This window comes from Vidua macroura, chromosome 12, assembly GCF_024509145.1.
Source record: "Vidua macroura isolate BioBank_ID:100142 chromosome 12, ASM2450914v1, whole genome shotgun sequence".
Classification (NCBI taxonomy): domain Eukaryota; kingdom Metazoa; phylum Chordata; class Aves; order Passeriformes; family Viduidae; genus Vidua; species Vidua macroura.
The window spans coordinates 3,629,434-3,647,998 of record NC_071582.1 but is presented as its reverse complement, the minus strand read 5'-3'; the positions used below and the strand labels follow the sequence as shown (position 1 = coordinate 3,647,998).

The 18,565-nt window shown below is 53.3% G+C and overlaps 3 protein-coding genes across 7 annotated transcripts; 2 read left to right on the top strand and 1 right to left on the bottom strand.

Moving 5' to 3' along the window:
* Window positions 1-236: 236 nt before the first annotated feature.
* Window positions 237-8,216, bottom strand: PATL2 (PAT1 homolog 2). 5 transcript variants are annotated; one of them, XM_053988605.1, is made up of 19 exons: window positions 7,977-8,216; window positions 5,362-5,464; window positions 4,953-5,239; window positions 4,765-4,833; window positions 4,591-4,656; window positions 4,034-4,201; window positions 3,831-3,917; window positions 3,479-3,633; window positions 3,284-3,361; window positions 3,071-3,209; window positions 2,842-2,956; window positions 2,661-2,761; window positions 2,328-2,372; window positions 2,028-2,170; window positions 1,638-1,797; window positions 1,225-1,365; window positions 1,050-1,147; window positions 820-972; window positions 237-622 (listed from the first exon to the last, which is right to left on the bottom strand). In XM_053988605.1, the coding sequence occupies exons 2-19, from the start codon at window positions 5,414-5,416 to the stop codon at window positions 583-585; spliced, it is 2,100 nt and encodes a 699-aa protein (XP_053844580.1). In that variant the 5' UTR covers window positions 5,417-5,464; window positions 7,977-8,216; the 3' UTR covers window positions 237-582. The 5 variants fall into 5 exon arrangements, with proteins under 5 accessions (XP_053844580.1, XP_053844582.1, XP_053844581.1 ...); XM_053988607.1 differs by having other exon boundaries at window positions 8,050-8,216; XM_053988606.1 differs by lacking the exon at window positions 7,977-8,216 and adding an exon at window positions 6,170-7,797.
* Window positions 8,217-8,297: 81 nt separating this feature from the next.
* Window positions 8,298-10,799, top strand: B2M (beta-2-microglobulin). Its single transcript, XM_053988611.1, has 4 exons — window positions 8,298-8,400; window positions 8,560-8,838; window positions 9,309-9,344; window positions 10,527-10,799. Exons 1-3 carry the CDS (start codon window positions 8,340-8,342, stop codon window positions 9,320-9,322), a joined length of 354 nt encoding a protein of 117 aa, XP_053844586.1. The 5' UTR covers window positions 8,298-8,339; the 3' UTR covers window positions 9,323-9,344; window positions 10,527-10,799.
* A 1,935-nt stretch (window positions 10,800-12,734) lies between these two features.
* On the top strand, window positions 12,735-18,389 carry TERB2 (telomere repeat binding bouquet formation protein 2). The gene is made up of 7 exons (XM_053988690.1): window positions 12,735-12,894; window positions 13,323-13,404; window positions 14,617-14,762; window positions 15,629-15,687; window positions 17,883-17,971; window positions 18,080-18,168; window positions 18,247-18,389. The coding sequence occupies exons 1-7, from the start codon at window positions 12,831-12,833 to the stop codon at window positions 18,387-18,389; spliced, it is 672 nt and encodes a 223-aa protein (XP_053844665.1). The 5' UTR covers window positions 12,735-12,830.
* Window positions 18,390-18,565: the final 176 nt, after the last annotated feature.

Sequence of the window (18,565 nt, the reverse complement as noted above, 5' to 3'; positions counted from 1 at the left end):
TCTTCCCCACCACATCCCTTCTTTCCCAACCCACTCCCCTCCCTATGTGCTCAGGTATGTGGGACCTCTGATCCCCTCTCCAAGCACTCCTTTCTCCTCCTTGATCCTCTGAGCATCCCCTCCCCTTCTCCTTGCCTTTTGCCAAATCCCTGTCCCAGGTCAGGGGTCTCCCTGCCCAGCAAAGCCCATAGTTCCACTGTGCATCCAACATAAGCTGCCCCAGGAGCCAGAGGAGCTCATTAATCACCTTTTTATTTTATTTCAAGCACTGCACAGAATGTGCCATAGAAAATCCACCCCCAGGTGCTCCCAGCGCCCCTGTGCCCTGCCTCAGCCCCTGCTGTGACCCAGCACTCACCACTGCCAGGGGGAGGCCAAAATGAGTCACACCCACCCACCCCCCCCCGTGCTCCCAGGCACCAGGACAGGGTGGCATCAGCCCCTTGGTGCCAGCCCTGCCCCTGCCTGTGTCACCCAGAGTGCCCCGCACCAGGGTAAGTGTTCACTTCCAAAGCCATGGCATTGGGCCCTGCCCGTTCCCAGCACCACCAGCTCCAGACCCCATCCCCCAGCTCCCAGGGCTCAGCAGAGCATGTCAGCCTCCGTGGGCAGCGGGGAGCACCTGCAGGGAAAGGATGAGGTTGGACTATCAGGGTGCTGATCTGTCCTGAAGAAGCGGGAGCAAAGGCACCAGGCTCAGCTCAGCCCAGTAGGTATCTGGAGATAACTCCAAGGGGGGATGGAAGCAGTGAGCCCCCAGTGCTGTCTGCTCCTGCTCCCCTGGGGATCCCCAGGAGAGCCATTCCAGGCAGTACTCACTCAGCCATCTTGGTTGCCAGGTGGTAGACAGTCTGCTTGTCCAGGTAGCGGCAGAAGAGCAAGACAAGGTTGCTGGGCAAGAAGAGAGGCTCTGCCAGCGAGGCTGTAGGCAGGCGTGACAGCTCCTGGGACATCAGGTACACAGTGTCCGTCCTGGGGGCACCAGCACAGGGGGTGAGCACCCCATGGAGCAGTGATAAACCCTCCCCCCAGCTCACACAGTCCCTCACCATGCCTCGAAGTCCCCTCTGCATGGCTTCAGTGGTGCATGCGAGGACAGCAGCCTCTCTCCATGGCTCAGCAGGGAATAGAGCAAGGAGATGCCAAACTGTAGGAAAGCACCAAGAGTGTCACAGCCAGCAGCAGTGGCACCCCAGGGACACAATGAGACTCAGGGCCACATACCTGGTTCTTCAAGGCCATGGTGAGGGGGAGCTCCGAAGACTCGGGTAGAGGCCGGGTGAGCTCCTGCAGGACCTCGATGAGTTTGCTGAAGGTCATCTCACCCACCACCTCATTCAACGGGCTGTAGAGCAGGGGGAGAGACTGGGCAGGGCAGAGGGGAGAGCAGGAATCTGAGATCCTTTGACCTCTCACAGCCACACTCCCATCCCAGCACTTGGAGGGGAGGGTCACTGCCACCAGGACTGCTGGTGGCTGACTCCTGGAGGCCTTCTCCCCATGGATAGGAAGAGGCTCCTGTCTCATGCTAACCCCACAAGACAGGCTCCCCTCATTGCCCAGGGTGCCACCCCCAGCAAGAACAGAGGAGGAAGGAGACAGCCCAGGTCATCCCTGCCCTGGCTGGAGGTGCTTGCCTCATCCAGCATGTCCTTCTTCATGAGGAAGGGCAGGTGGTAGGTGATTGTCAGCAGTATCTTCTCCCTTTGCTCGCCAATCAGGTGGGGCAGCAGTCGGGCCACAAGCTTCTTGCCCTTCCGCACACACAGCACTTGCAGGAATTCATCTTCTGTCTCCCTGGGAACAAAGGCTCCATTGGCACAAATCTCAAGGGACCTGGAGCATCTCTGTCCATCCAAAAGGACCAGCATCAGCTCCACAGGAGGACAAGATTCATAGGCAGGCAGTGATACATGGAAGGAAGGACCCAATCCTCCTGTGATCCAGATCTGCTCATCAGTGACCACCTCAGATCCACCAGGACCAGGACATACTGCTTGCTCCTTTTTCCCACAGCACAGACTCACTCATCACTGCTGCAAGCCCCGATTTTCAAGGCTTGGTAGACACTCTCCACTTTTTGGCTCTTCTGCTCCTGTCTCTGGGACTGTTGCTCCCCCAGGGACATTTTCTCTTGCACCTCCTCTACTTCCAGCAGCTGCAGGAAGAGCTGGAGAAATGACACAGGGTAAGGAGGAAGCTTGGACATCTTCTACCCAACTGGCTATCCAGGACCCTGCCTAGGTAGACATCCCCTTAGAGAAATCCCTGGATGGAAACAGAAAACCTGGACCATCCTGCCCTTCCCCAAATCCCCACTCACTCACCTTCTCGATCCTGTGCAGTGCCCGCAGCCGGTGGGTCCCTGCAGCCTTTGGGAGGGTAGAAAAGAAGGCACACAGGTTACAGCCATCCCCAGACACTGCCACCAGCACTGGGTCAGCTGCTCCCTGGGGATCAGAGGTGACTTCAGGATACAGAGCAGTCCCATGGGGAAACCATGGCCAGAGCTCAGTCTCACCCCTTGGCCAGGCACAAACTGCCACTGCAGAGGTGGTACCTCCTCCAACTGTGTGCCCCATCCTACTGCTCAGGGCAGCTCCTAAAGCAGCACTCCTGGTAATTCAGGGCCCCAATCAGCCCAGCTTCCCTTCACCTACCTCCTCCTCTACGAGGGCGTGGTGCACAGCATCAATGGCCCGGCGAGGGCTGTAGCAGGTGGACACTGTGACCTGGCCCAGTGACCCAGCAATGCGCACCACTGCAGAAGAGTGGGAACATGGTGACACCACATCCCAGAACTCCTCGCTCACCCCCTGACCACCTGCCCCAGCCCCTCACCAGAGTCATAGGTCTCCACTTTTTGGATGAATGGCGTGACCAGCTTGGGGGGCTTGTTGCGCCTGCCCAGCAGCTCCTCCTCCGCCTGTTTGCGCTCCAGCCGGTGGTAGTAGGTCTGTAACAACAGGAAAAGGCAGAAGTCCCCTCCACCAGTCCTGGAGGATTTCTCCAGCTCCCAAAGCCCCACCCTAAGGGGAACAAGCTGCAGGCGCTGCCAGCAGGAGCTCACCTGGTAGTAATAGTCATCATCAATATTCTCACTCTGCAGCTGCATCATCTCCACCTTGATGACCCAGTCCTTCTCCTTGGAAGTCATCAGCCCAGCATAAGGGTCCACTTTACGAGACCACAGCTTCTTGGGGGAGACACTGGCACAGGAGAAGACCTCAGCCCACTGTGACCACCCAGAGCCCCCTGCCCTGCACCCAAAAGACCCCCATACCTCTGCACCTGCCTGCCCTGCCGCTGCATCAGGATGCGCTGGTGCTGGGGGTGCAGCTGGGTCATGTGGCTGGGTGTGCTGCAGGGGACACCAGACAGGGGTCAAGGGGAGTTTTGGGCCACCTCCAGAGTGAGGTGATCCCCAGCTGCTTTGTAGGGTCCCTCCAGTCCCACCCCAACATCTCACTCCTGCTACCTGAAGTTGAGCTGGCCTGTAGCTGAGGGGCTGAAGAAGAGAGCAGGGTCCAAAGAAGAGGACATGGGCCTGAAGTGCATGCCCAGGGGCCGCGGTGGGCTGCCCACGGTGGAGGACCCAGGCTGGAAAGGGGTCGGAGGCACATACCCTGCTGTCTGAGAGGGAGAGAGGAGATCAAGGATCTCAGCCTTCCCCTCTGAATATCCCAAAGGGGTCAGCTAGCTCTGTGCTGGCTTCTGGCTCCCATTCCTCTGGCAAAGTGCTACCTACAGACACTGCCTCTCCCTATCCCCTGCCACTCCAGGGCCACCTGAGTGGGGCCATGGCAGTGGCTCAAAGCCCACCACATTACCTGGTTAGGAGTGAAGACTGGAGGGAGTCTGCAAGCCGGCGGGAAGGGTTGAGGAGAGCACGGGGAGCGAGGAGATATCAGGGGCGCCTGGTGCAGAGCGAGAGACAGGAGGTGTCACTCAGACAAGCCTGTCCTCGAGGCTGCACCTCCAAGGAGGGGAGGCAGAGAAAGAAGGGATGCAAGAGTACCCCCAAACCTGTTACCTGTGGGAGAAAGCACTGGGGGAAAGGCTTGGGGGACATCAGTCTTAAGTCAGGGCACTTGAGCGGGGAAGACCCCCTGTAGCCCCTCTGCACAGGAGAGCCAAGGAAGTCGAGAGCCATGTTGGCAGATGGTGGAGGTCTCTCCAGGACCTGGAGAATGGCTTTATCCTGTGGGGAGGAGGCAGCAGCAGGTGGGAAGAGGGCACAGCTGGGAAAAGTTTAGCTCCCTCAGCAATGGTCAGCTCACTAAAACCTTTGGTCACTGCTCAGCCAAGATCAGCTGGGCTCCCACCCTGGTAGTGTGGAGCAGCTGGAGACCCATGGGAACACCCAGCATGGGGGTTCCAGTCCCCCCAGACTCAACCCAGGTGAGTTTGCCTTCAAACCCAGGCTCTGCTTTGAGTGGGCACTCACAGCCTTGGCACCCAAGACACATCTGGGCACCCCCAGAGCCATTTGGAGATGCCCCAGGTGTCCCAAATTCCCTGTGTGACCCTCATTCCAGTGTAGTGGGGAGCCCTTAGCCACTTCCTGAAAGGCTGGCTGGAGGTACCCACCTCCAGCATGAGGTGGCGTGGGACACTGCCAGGGCAGGAGCCCCACGCCGTGTGATCCATTACCAGCTGGAAAACAGGGAGATGTTGGCATGAGGCAAGTGAACAGGAGGAGAGAGCAGGGGACACCACAGGAGCCACTCTGCCTCATCATCAGATGGGTGGGGACATTTTTACCATGTCCTCCTTGCCAAACTCTTCCCAGCAAGTCCCAGTCCCGCTGTCCAGCACCGCTGAGTCCTGGCTCTGCAAGGAAAGGGGAGTTAAAGGTCTGCCTCCCTGCCCCAGTGCCCTCTGTGGGGCAGGACCCACAGATGGGGGATGGAGGGGGGAGCAATAGGACCCCCCATCCTCTCACACATCACCTCCAGCGTGGGTTTGCTCCGCACAGCTCTCATCACTGCTGGGTCTCCCAGTTCACTGGGCTCCTCAAAGCACTCCTGATCTTCCTCCTGTTCCTCAGTCCCCAGCTCCTCTACCTCTTCCTCCAACTGAGAGTTAACCTGCTCCATCTCTGGCTCCATCCCACCTTCCTCCTCGTCCAGCTCCTCAGCTGCTCTTCCAGTTGCCTCTACCAGTGCTTTGGCCACCTCAGGGCTTATCTCCGGTACCACCAGGAGTTTTGGGACATCCTCCTCTGTGGAGTCTCGGTCTTAGAGGGGGAAAGCAGCGCACAGCAGATTGGGTGAGTGCCTAGGTAGTGTCCACGAGGGTGTCTGCTCCCCCCAAGTGCTGGCAGGTCTCTCCAACACCAGGACTCCCCTGAGGTCTTACCTAACCCAAAAGTCATCTCGTTGTACAGGTCGAGCTCCTCATCCTCCTCAGCCATCTCTTCCAGCAGAAGTGCATCTTCCACCAGCAGAAAATCCTCGATAATCTGGATTTGGAAGCAGCAGATTCCTTGCTAAGGGAGAGGTAACCCTAACATGCTCCCAAAATGGGAGGGCACCCAACCTCCCCCTCACTCTACTGGTGGTGCCAGGCAACCCACAGGGCTCACAGCTAGAAAAGGGAAAAGCAGGAGCCAGCGGCACTGCCAGCCGCTGTGGAGGACAGGACCCGCAGCTCAGCCCAGGGACGCTGCCGGCACGGAACGGCACCAGTGCGGCTGGGCTGAGACACCTTTAGATTTCAGAGTGAGAACCCATACGAGGGCACGGAAGAGCATCCCACCAGCACCTCCAGGGCAGAGTCTGCTCCGAGACCGACCGCGCCGGGGAGCGCCAGCCGCGGAGAACGAGCACCGCAGAGGGAGCGGCACGCGGCAGCGGGTAGCGGAGCAGGGGCAGGCACTCACAACGCGCTCGCCGCCCTCCGCCATCCCGCAGTGCCGTCGCCGTCGCCTCCTCCTCCTCCCGCTCGCCCACCCTCCGTCCGTCCCGGGTCCCTCTACGGGACCACACTGCCCCCGCCGCCCCTTTTATGGGCCGCCCCCGCCGCCCCGGCATGCGCCTGCCGTACAGCATGGCGGCTCCCAGCGGCGTCCTACGCCTGCGCACTGGCCGGGCCGTGCCCCCGCAGGAGGAAGCCCTGGAGCTGGGGGAGCAGTGAGGATGGAGAGGTTCAGTGACCATGAGCCCACCTGCGGCTCTCGGAGCACAGAATACCTCAGCCCGGCTTTCCCCACTGCTGCCGTTGCTCCTTGACTGCCATGCTGTTCTCAGAGTTGATAGCCTTCTGAGGAGTTATAGAAAACTGGTGGGATGTGGTCTGTCGGGATTGAATATTCTGGTAGGTAACACCGAGCACAGATGTCAACACGAGCACTATAAATTTCTGCATCCCACAAAGCATAGCGTGCTGCCCTTATCCCCCTGAATTATCCTCCTGAATACCAGGAGCACCTTGGTCTTGTCACCCACTCCCAAATAATTCTCCCAATATTCTGCTAATAAAAGCAGAAATGTCCCCAAAGTGGAAGATTTGGCTACTCTAACCAAATCATTGTGGCTTTTAATAAACGTCATGTGGAAGAGTTGTGCTTCTCTTTACTGGGAAATTCTGACAGGTGGTGTGGGTTACAGTAGAGTCATTGCCAGGGATTCACATCCCAAAGGGCCCATGGAAAGGATCCATGTCCTGCCATCCTCTCTGCGAGGCAAGGGGAGTGTTCACATGGGCAGAGCCAGATTCACCTGTGGGACAGCTGGACTGGGGTGGTGACTCCTGCTGTGGTGACCCTAGTAACAACTCTGCCACCGATGGAGCACTCAGGGATTATTTCTGCCAGAGCCCTGAGATCCCTGATAAGGCTCTGGCCACAGCTGCATCTGTTTATCCCACACTGAGAAAAACATGGAGTGTTTTCAGCTGCGTGGCTGGCACTGCTCACTGAGTAGCCAGCAAACCCAGCAGGAGCTGGGCCAGTGGGAACTGATAACAAGTGTTTTCAAGATTTTCCTTTGCTTGGCCTCTCCTGATTTACCTGCTGCCTTTGGAGTGTTCTCCATACATGCTTTGTTAATTAAATTTGTGCTTTAATGAATTGCATTTAGAGGTGCATTAAGAAAGCAGGTCCTAAAGGGACTTGGTGTTTTGGTACTTATACCATGCTGCTGTTTTCTCTCTATTAGCAGTGGCTTTCTTTTCTTTTCCCTTTATTTTCCTTCCAAGCAGCATTACTCAATGTCATTCCTAGCCTCAATAGGCTTTGGTGATCACAGTTCTTCTGGAGGAGGCACCAGAAAACCTGGTTCTTTTCTGTTAGAATTCTCATGTTTTATGTCAGGGTGTCTCTGCTGTGCTCGAACAACAGTCAGTTTCTCACCCTGCAGTGCTGGAATGAGACATTCCACACAGGTTTTGAAAGAGGTTAAAAAAGGAAGGTGGATAGCTTACTCCACTATAGGCTGTTGGTGTAATACCAGCCCTGGATGCAAAATCTTCTGCAAGAGGTGACTTTTACCCCCACTTAAGTTGGTAAAGCTCTCTGGGACCATCAAGTCAAATTATTCCTCCATCACTGCCAAGGCCACCACTAACCCATGCCCCCAAGTGCCACATCCACAGGGCTTTTAAATCCCTCTAGGGATGAGGACTCCACCACTGCCCTGGCCACCTGTGGCAAGGCTGGACAGCCCTTTCAGAGAATAACTTTTCTCCAAGATCCAATCTAACCTTTCCTGGTGCTACTTGAAGCTGTTTCCTCTTGTCCTCTCCTTTGTTCCCTGGGAGGAGAGCACAACCCCACCTGCCTGCCCCCTTCTGTCAGGGAGTTGTAGAGAAAGAAGGTCCCCCCGAGCATCCTTTTCTCCAGGCTGAGCCCCCCCCCCCCCCCCCGATCCCTCAACTGCTCCTGGTGCTCCAGCCCCTTCCCCAGCTCTGTTCCCTTCCCTGGACACGCTCCAGCCCCTTAATGTCCTTCTTGTCGTGAAAGGCGCATAACTGACCCCAGGATTTGAGGTGTGGCCTCAGCAGTGCCCAGCACAAGGGACGGGCGCTGCCCTGCGCCTGTGGCCATACCGGGGCTGGTGCAGACCAGGTGCCATTGCCCACCCGGGCTCACGTCCAGCCGCTGTTGCCCGACGCCCCGGGGTCTCTGCCCGGGTCTCTCCCTCCACCCGGCGCGGAACTGAAAGCGAAAGCGCTTCTATGCTGGCTCGCATAACCCTGGAGCTCCCGTTCTGCCCGGAAACCGATGACGTAGAGGCCGCTCCGCGCCACGATTGGCCGTGGGTTCCGAAGGCTATAAAAGGCGGAGTGTTGGTGCGGATGGGGCATTCCGGGAAACGGTGGGGCAGCGAGCAGCGGCGATGGCGCGGGGGGCTCTGGCGCTCGGCGTGCTAGCGCTGCTTGGCCTGGGGGCGGCCGCTGGTGAGTGCCTGGGGCGGCGGGAAGGGTCCTGACGGGGGTGAGGGGTTGCGGGGTCCCGGCGGCTCCGGGTTACTGTGCCCGGGTGGGTGGGCGAGTGTTGGCATCGAGGCGATGCCCACGGCAGCCCCGCTTCTCACTTGCCCTCGCCCCTCTCTCCAGAGTCCCCGAAGGTGGAAGTCTACGCCCGTTCACGCGCCGAGGAGGGAAAGGAGAACATCCTCCACTGCTTCGTCGCTGGCTTTCACCCACCTAAGATTGACATCGAACTCCTGAAGAATGGGAATCCTATTCCCGACGTCAAGTACGGGGACTTGTCCTTCAACGAGAAGTGGCAGTTCCAGCGCCTGGTCTATGTGCCCTTCACCCCCACAAGGGGTGACACCTTCTCTTGCAGGGTGGCGCATTCCACCATGCCGGAGCCACGCATTTACCGATGGGGTATGCTGTGCCTTCCCTCCTGCATGCTGGAGCTCCTTGCTTTATATCCATGCTGTCTCTGTTCATTTTCATGGGAAGCATGGTGTTGTAACAGAGTGGGGTTTGAAGGTCTTGTGTTAGAGATAGAAAGCTGACTTGGCTTTAGCCAAAAAGGCTGTTACATGTACCTGTGAAGGATTCAGGGAGGACACGTGCTGCTATTAATCCATAGGGATTTGGTAATGCTGTGTCACTTATCTGTGCCTTGGTGAACTTAACTAGAAGGCGATGGGTCATGCAGTGAATTTTTGCTTTATATTGTGTGAATATAAAGAAGGACGCAGCAGTCAGGGCTGATGGTGTTCACCTAGCCTCAGCTACAGCTAAAGGCAACTCTTTTTACCACACTGGGGCTGTTTCCGGGGGGAACCTTGTGGGGACAGGGGTGCCATTGGCCCCCAAGTCTAATGCTCTGCGCTTCTTTCCTGCAGAACCAGACTTCTGAGCTGTGTCTGGGATAATCCACGGTGAGTTATTCCCATGCTGTGTGCCATGCTGGTAAGGGAAACACAGACCCATTTGTGTAGGGAGGGGGGGTTTGAAAAGCTGAGGAACAGAAGCAACCACACCCAAAAAGTAGATCATATTTGGGACACAAAAAAAAACTCTTCCCACACCCTTTCTGCCCACTGTTTTGGTCTGGTTTTGGCCATCCCGTGCATACAAGAGTTCTTTGCTCTAAAAAAGAACTTTCGAGAAAATCTTCTCTGCATGTCATTGCTGTGTCAGGTAGATGCTGGGAGAGTTGTCACAGGTCCCCTAGAGCTCCCTCAGGCCCTGAAGTGCTGTTTCCTGTCAGGGGAGAAGCAGGAAGTCACTGTACCTAAGATCCCTCAGTGTGGGTGGCAGGCTGGTTAAGCCTGTGGCAGGGAAGCGCTCTGTGGGATTCATGAGGCCCAAAGCAGAAACACTTCTGGGTTTATTCACGGGTGTCTCAATCTGAGGGCTCCAAGTTCTTCAAACTACCTGTGTGTAACTGATCTGGATGTAGCAATGGGGAAATTCTAGTTTAACACTTGATAGGGAAAAGAAACTGAACATGTGGGTCAGCTGACATAATCCTGGTTGAAACAGTGTAGTTCTGTGCCCTCTTAAAGGCTGGATAACGATTAACTGTTTCTGGGACAAGCCTTGACACGACCCTTTTACGAAATGCCCCAGTTCCTGCAGAGCAAGAGAAAGTTGTGTACAGTCACTCCTCTGGTTTGTCACTCGCCTTTGGGCAGTGGGGGTGCAAGCCTGGCCCCAAGGCAGGGTCTGGAATGTGCTGTGCTCACACAGCACCATGGCTTCGGTTGGTGGGACATTGGTGAGGGATGCCGAGTCTGGCTGGAGATGGGATGTGGGTGACTTCACTGTGGTCTGGGGGACAAAGATTTACTGAGCTGGCGTGGAAAGAGTTGAGAGCAGGACAGACTCCTTCCTGGGGTGGAGAACAAGGATCCTCTTGACTTGTTGAACTCTGAACTCCACCAAGGAGGGGACAGAAAAGAAGTTTCTGCAGGATTTTTACCGGAATCTCACTGGAAGGTGGTTCTGCAGGGATGCTGCAGTCAGACTGCTCTGAGGAAACTGGTTTTTAGTTCTAAAATAATTGCAGTTGAAGGTGTCACTAGAGTGACTAATGTCAATCTACTCTCTCCATGCAGATCTGGAACATTCTTCTTGCAAGAGAGAGTCTTCGCAAGCTTCTGTCCATTGTTCATCATAGCCACAAGACTGATCAACTTCCTTTCAGAAATTCACTAATAAGCCTTGTTAACAATATCACTTAGGCACAGCATCAAGGGAGCCCTGCAGGCTTTTTGAACATGTTGCTAAAAATGCCCCCATTACTGCTTAAAAAACAATGGTAACTCTTCGCTGCTCAAAAATTTGCAGGATTTTTATACCTTAATAAACTGCTACTCGTTAAAATGTTTCTTCAGAGTCATTAGACAAGCTGATTTCACAGGCTCTGATGGTCACTGGCTTGTGGGTGGATAGGTAGCCTTGGTGGCACGATGGGCAGTTGTGCTTTTCTTATCCCACTGAGAAGATGCAAGAGCACTTTTCCATCAATAGAGAATTAAAGATTTTTTTTGCTGATGTGGTATCTGCCTGGCTGGAGGCTCCTGTGTGGCTCTGAAGGGAAGGCACAAGGTTTAAAAAGGGATGAAGAACCTTGGGGATGCAGGGTGGGACACAGAAGGAGCGATGACAGGGAATGGTGCTCACTCTAATGGGAAGAACTCTGGCAGATGCATCTTGGAGTGTGTGGTGTAAAGCTGAGCCTGGGGGAAGCAGATATGTGTGTTGGTGAATTTCAGTTCTTGTTTTCTCTGTGCTTGAGCCCATGGAGAAGTGCAGTTGAGGCTAGTCCTCTGTTGTACTGTGGGGGATTGATGACGCTACCCAAAACCAATGCTTCTGCCATCAGCTTGTTTTTATTTTATGAAGAAATCAGAATGATTGCTTGAGGAATATTGTATCCAAATGGATTTAACTAGTATCACATGTATGGGATCAAGGGATCCTGGTGACTCAGGGCATCCCATGTCTCTTCTTGGGTATATTAAGATTTGTTGTGTGGTGTCACAGAACATACACTTGAGATTTTTGATGGATGTTGCCTTGTTGCATAGCTATTTTAATTATAACCTTTTTTTTTTTTTTTTTGTTAGGGATTAGGAAGATCCAGGCTGTTGCAGTTCCAACACCCACATGGCAGCTTGCTGAGGGGCAGGGGGGGCCGTTATAGGGATCCCTTTGGGTTCATCAGAGGGGTGCTCAAGGCAGGACAGGCGGGGCTGTCATGGCTGGGCAGTTGTGCACAGTGCTCATCTCTCAGCACGGGACAGCAGGACACAGCTCAGCCTGCAGCACCAGATGTGCTCTGGAAACTAGGCAGCCCCAGCAGTGCTCCCTATGTGAGAGAAGGTGGCCTGGGAGAGGGCAAAAGATTTCAGCTTCTCTCTCAGAGACCCCAGTGGAGCAGCACAAGGTGCTGTGTGAGCCCAAGGACCTGTGGAACATGTCCTGGCCTCCTCCCATAGATCATGAAGGGCCACCAAAGTGCTTTCCACCACCTCAGCTCCACCTTTCCTAGCCTCAAGAGCACCAGAATAATTGCTGGGTAACCACTCTGCCAAGAGAGCTTCATCCTAATTAGGACAGGAGTGAAGTCGACTGCAGAAATGGAAGATTTAATGGAAGCAATGTGAAGTGACCCTGTCTCCAAAGGACACATCATCATCTTCCCACATTGGGGCTATCTGCCCTGATTGCATCTGTGGGATTTTTCTGTTCTTTCTTAAGAAACATTCTGATGGTTTACTCAAAAATTCCCTGTCTGTGGAAGACCAACACATGCCTTTAAGTGCTGAATTTCAGGACTATGACCAGAAATAGCTTCTCTGTTTTATCCAGCATCCTTGGGGTTCTGAGGTACTCGGGATGTTGCTCTGCTGCTGCTGCTGCTGGCAGCAGTTCCCGGGGGATGGGTTATCCTGAGGGATATCTTGGGAAGCTTCAAGCATGAAACAAGCCTCATTTGTGATTTATGAAATAAAAGCAATTTTTCTGCAAGCAGTTTCCAGAATCAGCAAAATGCACTGGTTTTTCTGAGAAAAGCTTCTAGGAGAGCAAGATTTGAGTCCAACTCCTAACTCTGCAGGGGACACCCCAAAACCCTACCCTGTGTCTCAGAGTGTTGTCCAAGTGCCCTTTGAGCTCTGTCAGGCTTGGGGCTGCCCTGGGGAGTTGTTCCAGTGCCCGGCCACGCTGTGGGGGAAGAACATTTCCCTAATATGGAGCTTAAAGCTCCCTGACGCAGCTCCGCCGGGTTTTCCCAGCACTGCTTCCCCTCAGGGCGGTTCCCGCCTTCTTCCAGCCCCTCAGGGCAGTTCCCGCCTCCTTCCAGCCCCTCAGGGCCCTTCCCGCCCTCGTCTCCCCTCAGGGCGGCTCCCACCGCGATGTTCCGCGGTCACCGTGCTTGGTTCTCGCAGAGCGTCAGCCCGGGCCCGCGGGGGCTGTGGGGTGAGGGGGCCAGAGGACAGCGAAGTCCAGGGGAGCCCCGGGGCACAGAGCTGGCAGGAATCTGCAGGGGAATAGGCAGGGGCACAACCCTGTCACCGCTCAGGGGGAATTAGGAGGGGAGCACAGCCCCATCATTCCTCAGCAGGGCACAGCAGTGGGGACACAAACCTGTCACCCCTTCGTGGGACTGAGACCCACACAACAGAGCAGAGCATGAGTTTGGCCAGTCCACGGTGCCCCCACACTGAGGAAAAGCCCTGAACAACCCTCAGGGGAGCAATGGGAGTCCCACAGCCATGGGGAGCTGTCACAGCTTCCACTTCAGGGCCCATCTCTGCGGCCCCACAAGCAGCTGTCCCCATCGCAGGTCACCCCGAGGTGGGAACCCCCTGGATGCCCATCCTCACCTCACTCCCTGTCCCCTGCAGCAGACGGTGGCGGGACAATCGCCCACTGGCTGGATGCCGATTACCTCTTCAGCAGCGATGCTGCCCACCCTGACACCCGCAGGTGGGCAAAGGAGGCTTTAATGTATTTAGTGAAAAGAATTTCATGGATATTGACATCTTGTAAAAGTCAAGGGTGTGTTTTTAAAGTTATGGCATGGACTTACTTCCCAGTGGGGTCGGGAAAACTCACACCCACACTAAGCTTTAGATAGATGGCATAGAGAAAAACCATCCATGTGTTGAGAAGGACTTAACTGTGATATAAATTATTAAATTGGTTTCTTGCTGGCTGTGAATTATCAGCTGGAAAATCAGCATCTAAAACAGAGGTGATACAATTCCCAAGGAAGGAACCTACATCTAAAAAGCCAGTGTGAATTAATGCTAAAAGGAAGCACTGGGGTAAAAATGAATGGAAAAGGGCTGAAATACTTAATTTAAAAAAAATAGAGACCTATGGAATATTTTTACATATATAAGGAAAGTCTTAAGCACTTTCCTCACTTCCTCAATATCAGTGAATATTTATATTTATTAATTATTTAGTCATGTAAACATACATATGGGAAAGGAAGCTGACAAGTTTCTTTTAGGCTTTGCTAGGCTGAACTAAGTAGTTTCTTTTTGACACACCAGTGCTTAAAACTGGCTTTGAATTTTGGAATCTTTCAACCATCTCCTCCAGCTAAGCGAGGGGAATTCCAGTAAACACGGAAGAACAACTTTTCTTCTGCAACAACATGCTGCCAGACCAGCCAGCTCCCCCAGGGGAATTCTCAATCCTTTTTTTAATATATATATATATAGTCAATGTATATAGTTAGATAGGTCCTTGTGAAAAAATGTAATCAATTATACACATCCTTAAACCCAGCAAACAAGATTTAATTCCCCTCTAAGGAGGATAGTGAGGGCTGGAACACCCTCCATCTCCACTTCCTTGCTCAGCTGTGTGAGCAGGGAACCAGTGTGGTGAAGGAAAATTGTAGAAAAATCCTGTCTTTGCCCTCCCCGATGTAGTTTCACCTCAAGAGCAGAGTGGGACTGTGTAATCCCTAAAAATACATTTACCCTTGTCCCTCCTCCCTGCTGCCCCTGGGAGGTGCTGGCAGCTGGGACTGTAACAGAACGTGACTGGTAGAATCTCACAGGTAGAAAATCACAGAAAATTAGGTGCTTTTGGCAAAAAAATCAGAGCAGACAACACTCCTCTAAATGTTTTGGTTTGCTTCCAGGTTCGCCTTTGGAAACCAACTCTCTTTCTCTCTTCCAGCATACATGAGAGTCTCAGTTACTTGGAGGGCAGAGCCACGGTCTTTCACTCCTGTTACCTCTCAGTGTGTGCGAGCACCCGAGCTAGAGAGAGGCCCTCGGTGGTTCTGGGCCACTTTGTCCTGCCCCCTGCCTGCCTGCATGAAGGTCAGGCAAAAAAAAAAAAATCATCTGGGGATATTTTCCCAGGGAAATCCCCCATGAGTACAGCCTTGGTGCAAATTAGAACTGACAGTTACTTGTCTGCAGGGAGGGACTTTTCCTTCTTGCTTGGGAGTGGCTCTTCCTCCCAGAGGGCAGAGTATGATCCATCTATTATCGCAGAATGGGCTTGACCTTGAACATTCCCAGGGATGGGGCAGCCACAGCTGCTCTGGGAAACCTATGCCAGGGAAAAACCTCACAGGGAGGAATTTCTTCCCAGTATCCCATCTAACTCTGCCCTCTGTCAGTTTGAAGCCTTTCCTCCTTGTCCTGTCACTCCAGACACTTGTCTCCAGTCCCTCTCCAGCCCCTGGAGCCCCTTTAGGCCCTGGAGTCTCCCTGGAATCTTTTCTTCTCCGGGTGAGCACCCCCAACTCTCCCAGTCCGGCTCCAGAGCAAAGGGGCTTCAGTCCTTGGAACATCTCCATGGCCTTCTCTGGACTTGCTCCAACAGCTCCACATCCTTCTGCTGTTGGGAGGAGAGCTGGAGGAGCACTGCTGCTCCTGAGAGGGCCAGAGGGGCAGAATCCTCCCCTCACCTGCTGCCCACACTGTGGGACGAGCCCAGGACACACAGCCAGGTCATATCCATGAGCTTCTCATCCACCAATACCCCCAAGTTCTCCTCTGGGCTGCTTTCAATCCATCCTTGCCCACCCTCAATTTGTTCTTGGGATTGCCCTGGCCCAGGGGTAGGACCTTGCATTTGGGCTTGTCCCCAGAGGCACCTGCAGGGCATCAAACTGGCAGCAATTGCCACAGTCCTGTTTTTTGGAGCTCTCAGTCACTATTTTCATTGTTCTTGTCAGAAATCAGAAGGAAAATTGGCCGGTTTATTTGGGAGAAGGCAGATGCCCTTGAAGAACAGGTAAGATGAAAAATTTGTACTGCACATGTGCTGGAGGATGAACTTGTGCTGAGCAGGGAGCTTTCACAGGAATTTAGGGGAAAAAATAGCATATATCATTTTTGGGAAAAGGGGCAGGCAACTCAGGAAGCATTTAAAGACATCCTTGGGTCATGCAGAAAGAAGAAAATCAGAAAGGTGAAAGCTCAGTTAGAACTTAACTGGCCACCTCTGTAAAGAATAATACTTTTATAAATATTTTATTAACAAAAGGAGGGCTAAGGAAGACCTCCATTTTTTATTGGAGTGTCCATCACCAAAGCCTATGAATAGGCTGAGGTACTTAACACCTTCTTTTCCTCAGTCTTCAACACTAAGACTGGTTGGATCAGGAAAAACATCCCCCTGAGCTGGTAGACAGGCATGGGGAGCAGAATGGACCCCCAGAAATCCAGGAGGAGGCAGTCACTGACCTGCTGTGCCACTTAGATGCTCACAAGTCCATGGGTCTGGACGGGATCCATCCCAGAGTGATGAGGGAGCTGGAAGAAAAGCTTGCCAAGCCACTGTCCATCATTTATAATAAGTCCTGTCTCACTGGGGAGGTCCCAGATGACAAGATATTAATTGACACCCATCCACAAGAAGGGTTGGAAGGAGGATCTAGGGAATTAACAGACCTTTCAGTGTGACCGGTGGCAGGGAAGGTTATGGAGCAGATCACTTTGAGTGCCAGCACATGGCACATCCAGGAAAACCAAGGGATCAGACCCAGCCAGCATGGATTTAGGAAGGGGAGGTTCTAACTGACCAACCTGATTTCATGACAAGAGGATTCACCTGGATGAAGGAAAGGCTGTGGATGTGTCTACATGGACATCAGCAAAGCCTTTGACACCATTTCCCACAGTATCTCCTGGAAAACTGCAGCTCACAGCTTGGACAATTGGTGTCTGGTCACCAGTGGTGTCCCCTAGGGATCAGTGTTGGGCCCAGTCCTATTCAATATCTTTCCTGAAGATCTGAATGAGGGGATTGAGTCCACCATTGGCAGATATACAGGTGACACAGTTGAGTGGGAGTGTGGTTCTACTGGAGGCTAGGAAGGCTCTGCTGAGGGACCCAGACAGGCTGGATCAATGGACCAGCGTCATTTTTATGAGGGTCAACAAGGCCAAGGTCTGGGTCCTGCACTTTTGCCACAATACCCCTGCAGAGCTACAGACTCAGATGAGTGGCTGGAAAGCATCCCAGCAAGAAAGGTCCTGGGAGTGCTGATCAACAGCAGCTGAACATGAGCCCTGGTGGTCAAGAATGCCAGTTGCACCTGGCCTGTGTGGCCAGCAGGACCAGGAAGTGATTTTTTCCCGTGTACTGGGCACTGCTGAGGCCCCAGCTTGAGTGCTGTGTCCAGTTCTGGACCCCTCAATTCAATTCAAGGACATTTTGGTGCTGAGGAGGTCCAGAGAAGGAACTGAGCCAGGGAAGGGTCTGGAACACCAGGAGCAGCTGAGGGAGCTGGGGAGCTCAACCTGGAGAAAAGGAGGTTCAGAGGGGACCTTCTGACTCTGCACAACTCTGTGACAAGGAGGGTGGAGCTGGGTGGGGGTCAGGTACTGCTCACAGGGACCAAGGGACAGGAGGAGAGGACACTGCCTTAAGCTGCACCAGGAGAGGTTTATGTTGCACATCAGAGAGAATTTCTTCCCAGAAGGGGTGATTAGGCACTGGAATGGGCTGCCCAGAATGACTGGATGTGGCACTCAGTGCTCTCTGGTCTGGTTGGGAAGGTGGTGATTGGTCATTAGCTGGACCTGATGGTCTTTTCCAACCTAATTGATTCTGATTCCTTGTGCTTGCTGTGCTGTGTGTCCCTCCCAGCAAGAAATCCTGGGGGGAACAGCACTGGAAGGATTGTCTCCCTTGCCCAGACATATCTAGTCTCCCAGCAGTGTGCTGTTCCAGGGATTCCAATTGCCACAGGCTGAGCTCAGCCCTTTGGTGTGGTGTTTTCCTATCCCGTGTCACTACCCACTCTCCTCGCAAAGCAACTTCCCAGCACTTTTGAAGCAGGATGCCCTTAGATTTAAAATTTAACTCTGAATTATGCTTAAAATCATGAACCCTAAAAATTCACGCACTCGGGAGTGCATCCCAGGTGCTCTGCAGGTGACCCAGGGCACAACTGTAACTCATTCTTGTGCTGATACTCACAGCCCAAAGAAAATCTGACAGAGGAACCAGAAGCAGCAAGAAACTGCTGTGACAAAGAACCAGAGGAAGAAGTGCTAGATCTGGCTGAGAGGTATTTTCCTACCTTGAGTGGTGGGATTTGGATGCACCCCCAATTCCAAGCGATCCTAACACACAGGAAGTAACACACAGATTTTTTTTTTCCCCCCTCCTGATACAGCAGTGAAGAAACAGACTCTGAAGCACCTGCCCAGGGAGAATTTCCATACCGTGCCCTCCAGGAATACCCGATAAATAACATGGTGACAGGTAAATAAATACACCTGGAAAGGGCTGCAGATGGGGCAGATGGAGCAGGGACTCAGTGAGCCCATCTTCACTCCACAGGCTATGCCTCTGCACGGGACATGAAGAAATATGAGGGGGAACTCCACGACTTTATCCCCGGCACCTCGGGCTATGCAGCATACTGGGTTCAAAGCAAATTTAGCATTTACTGTGAGAAGACCAAAATGAAGAAGAAATGGTAAGGAACAGGTGGCTGGAGCAGCAAAAACTTCAATCTAAGAGCTGCCAGATGATTTATATAAATTATCCGACTGCAGCTCAGAGCATTCAGTATGTTATATAAGTACTGGCTACACTTATAGCAGTATTTGCTTCTTTAAGTAACTACTTAAACTAAATTTCACAACAAACATAAATA

Bases quoted from the DNA above. Each gene is read 5' to 3' on its own strand.
- PATL2 (XM_053988605.1), bottom strand. From the start codon at position 5,416: ATGGCTGAGGAGGATGAGGAGCTCGACCTGTACAACGAGATGACTTTT. The intron at 3,210-3,283 runs GTATGGGGGTCT...CTCCTGTGCCAG, and splicing joins CAGGGCAGGCAGGTGCAGAG to TGTCTCCCCCAAGAAGCTGT. The intron at 2,373-2,660 runs GTAGGTGAAGGG...ACCCTCCCAAAG, and splicing joins ACGCCCTCGTAGAGGAGGAG to GCTGCAGGGACCCACCGGCT.
- B2M (XM_053988611.1), top strand. From the start codon at position 8,340: ATGGCGCGGGGGGCTCTGGCGCTCGGCGTGCTAGCGCTGCTTGGCCTG. The intron at 8,401-8,559 runs GTGAGTGCCTGG...CCCTCTCTCCAG, and splicing joins TGGCCTGGGGGCGGCCGCTG to AGTCCCCGAAGGTGGAAGTC.
- TERB2 (XM_053988690.1), top strand. From the start codon at position 12,831: ATGTTCCGCGGTCACCGTGCTTGGTTCTCGCAGAGCGTCAGCCCGGGC. The intron at 12,895-13,322 runs GTGAGGGGGCCA...TGTCCCCTGCAG, and splicing joins GGGCCCGCGGGGGCTGTGGG to CAGACGGTGGCGGGACAATC. The intron at 13,405-14,616 runs GTGGGCAAAGGA...TCTCTCTTCCAG, and splicing joins GCCCACCCTGACACCCGCAG to CATACATGAGAGTCTCAGTT.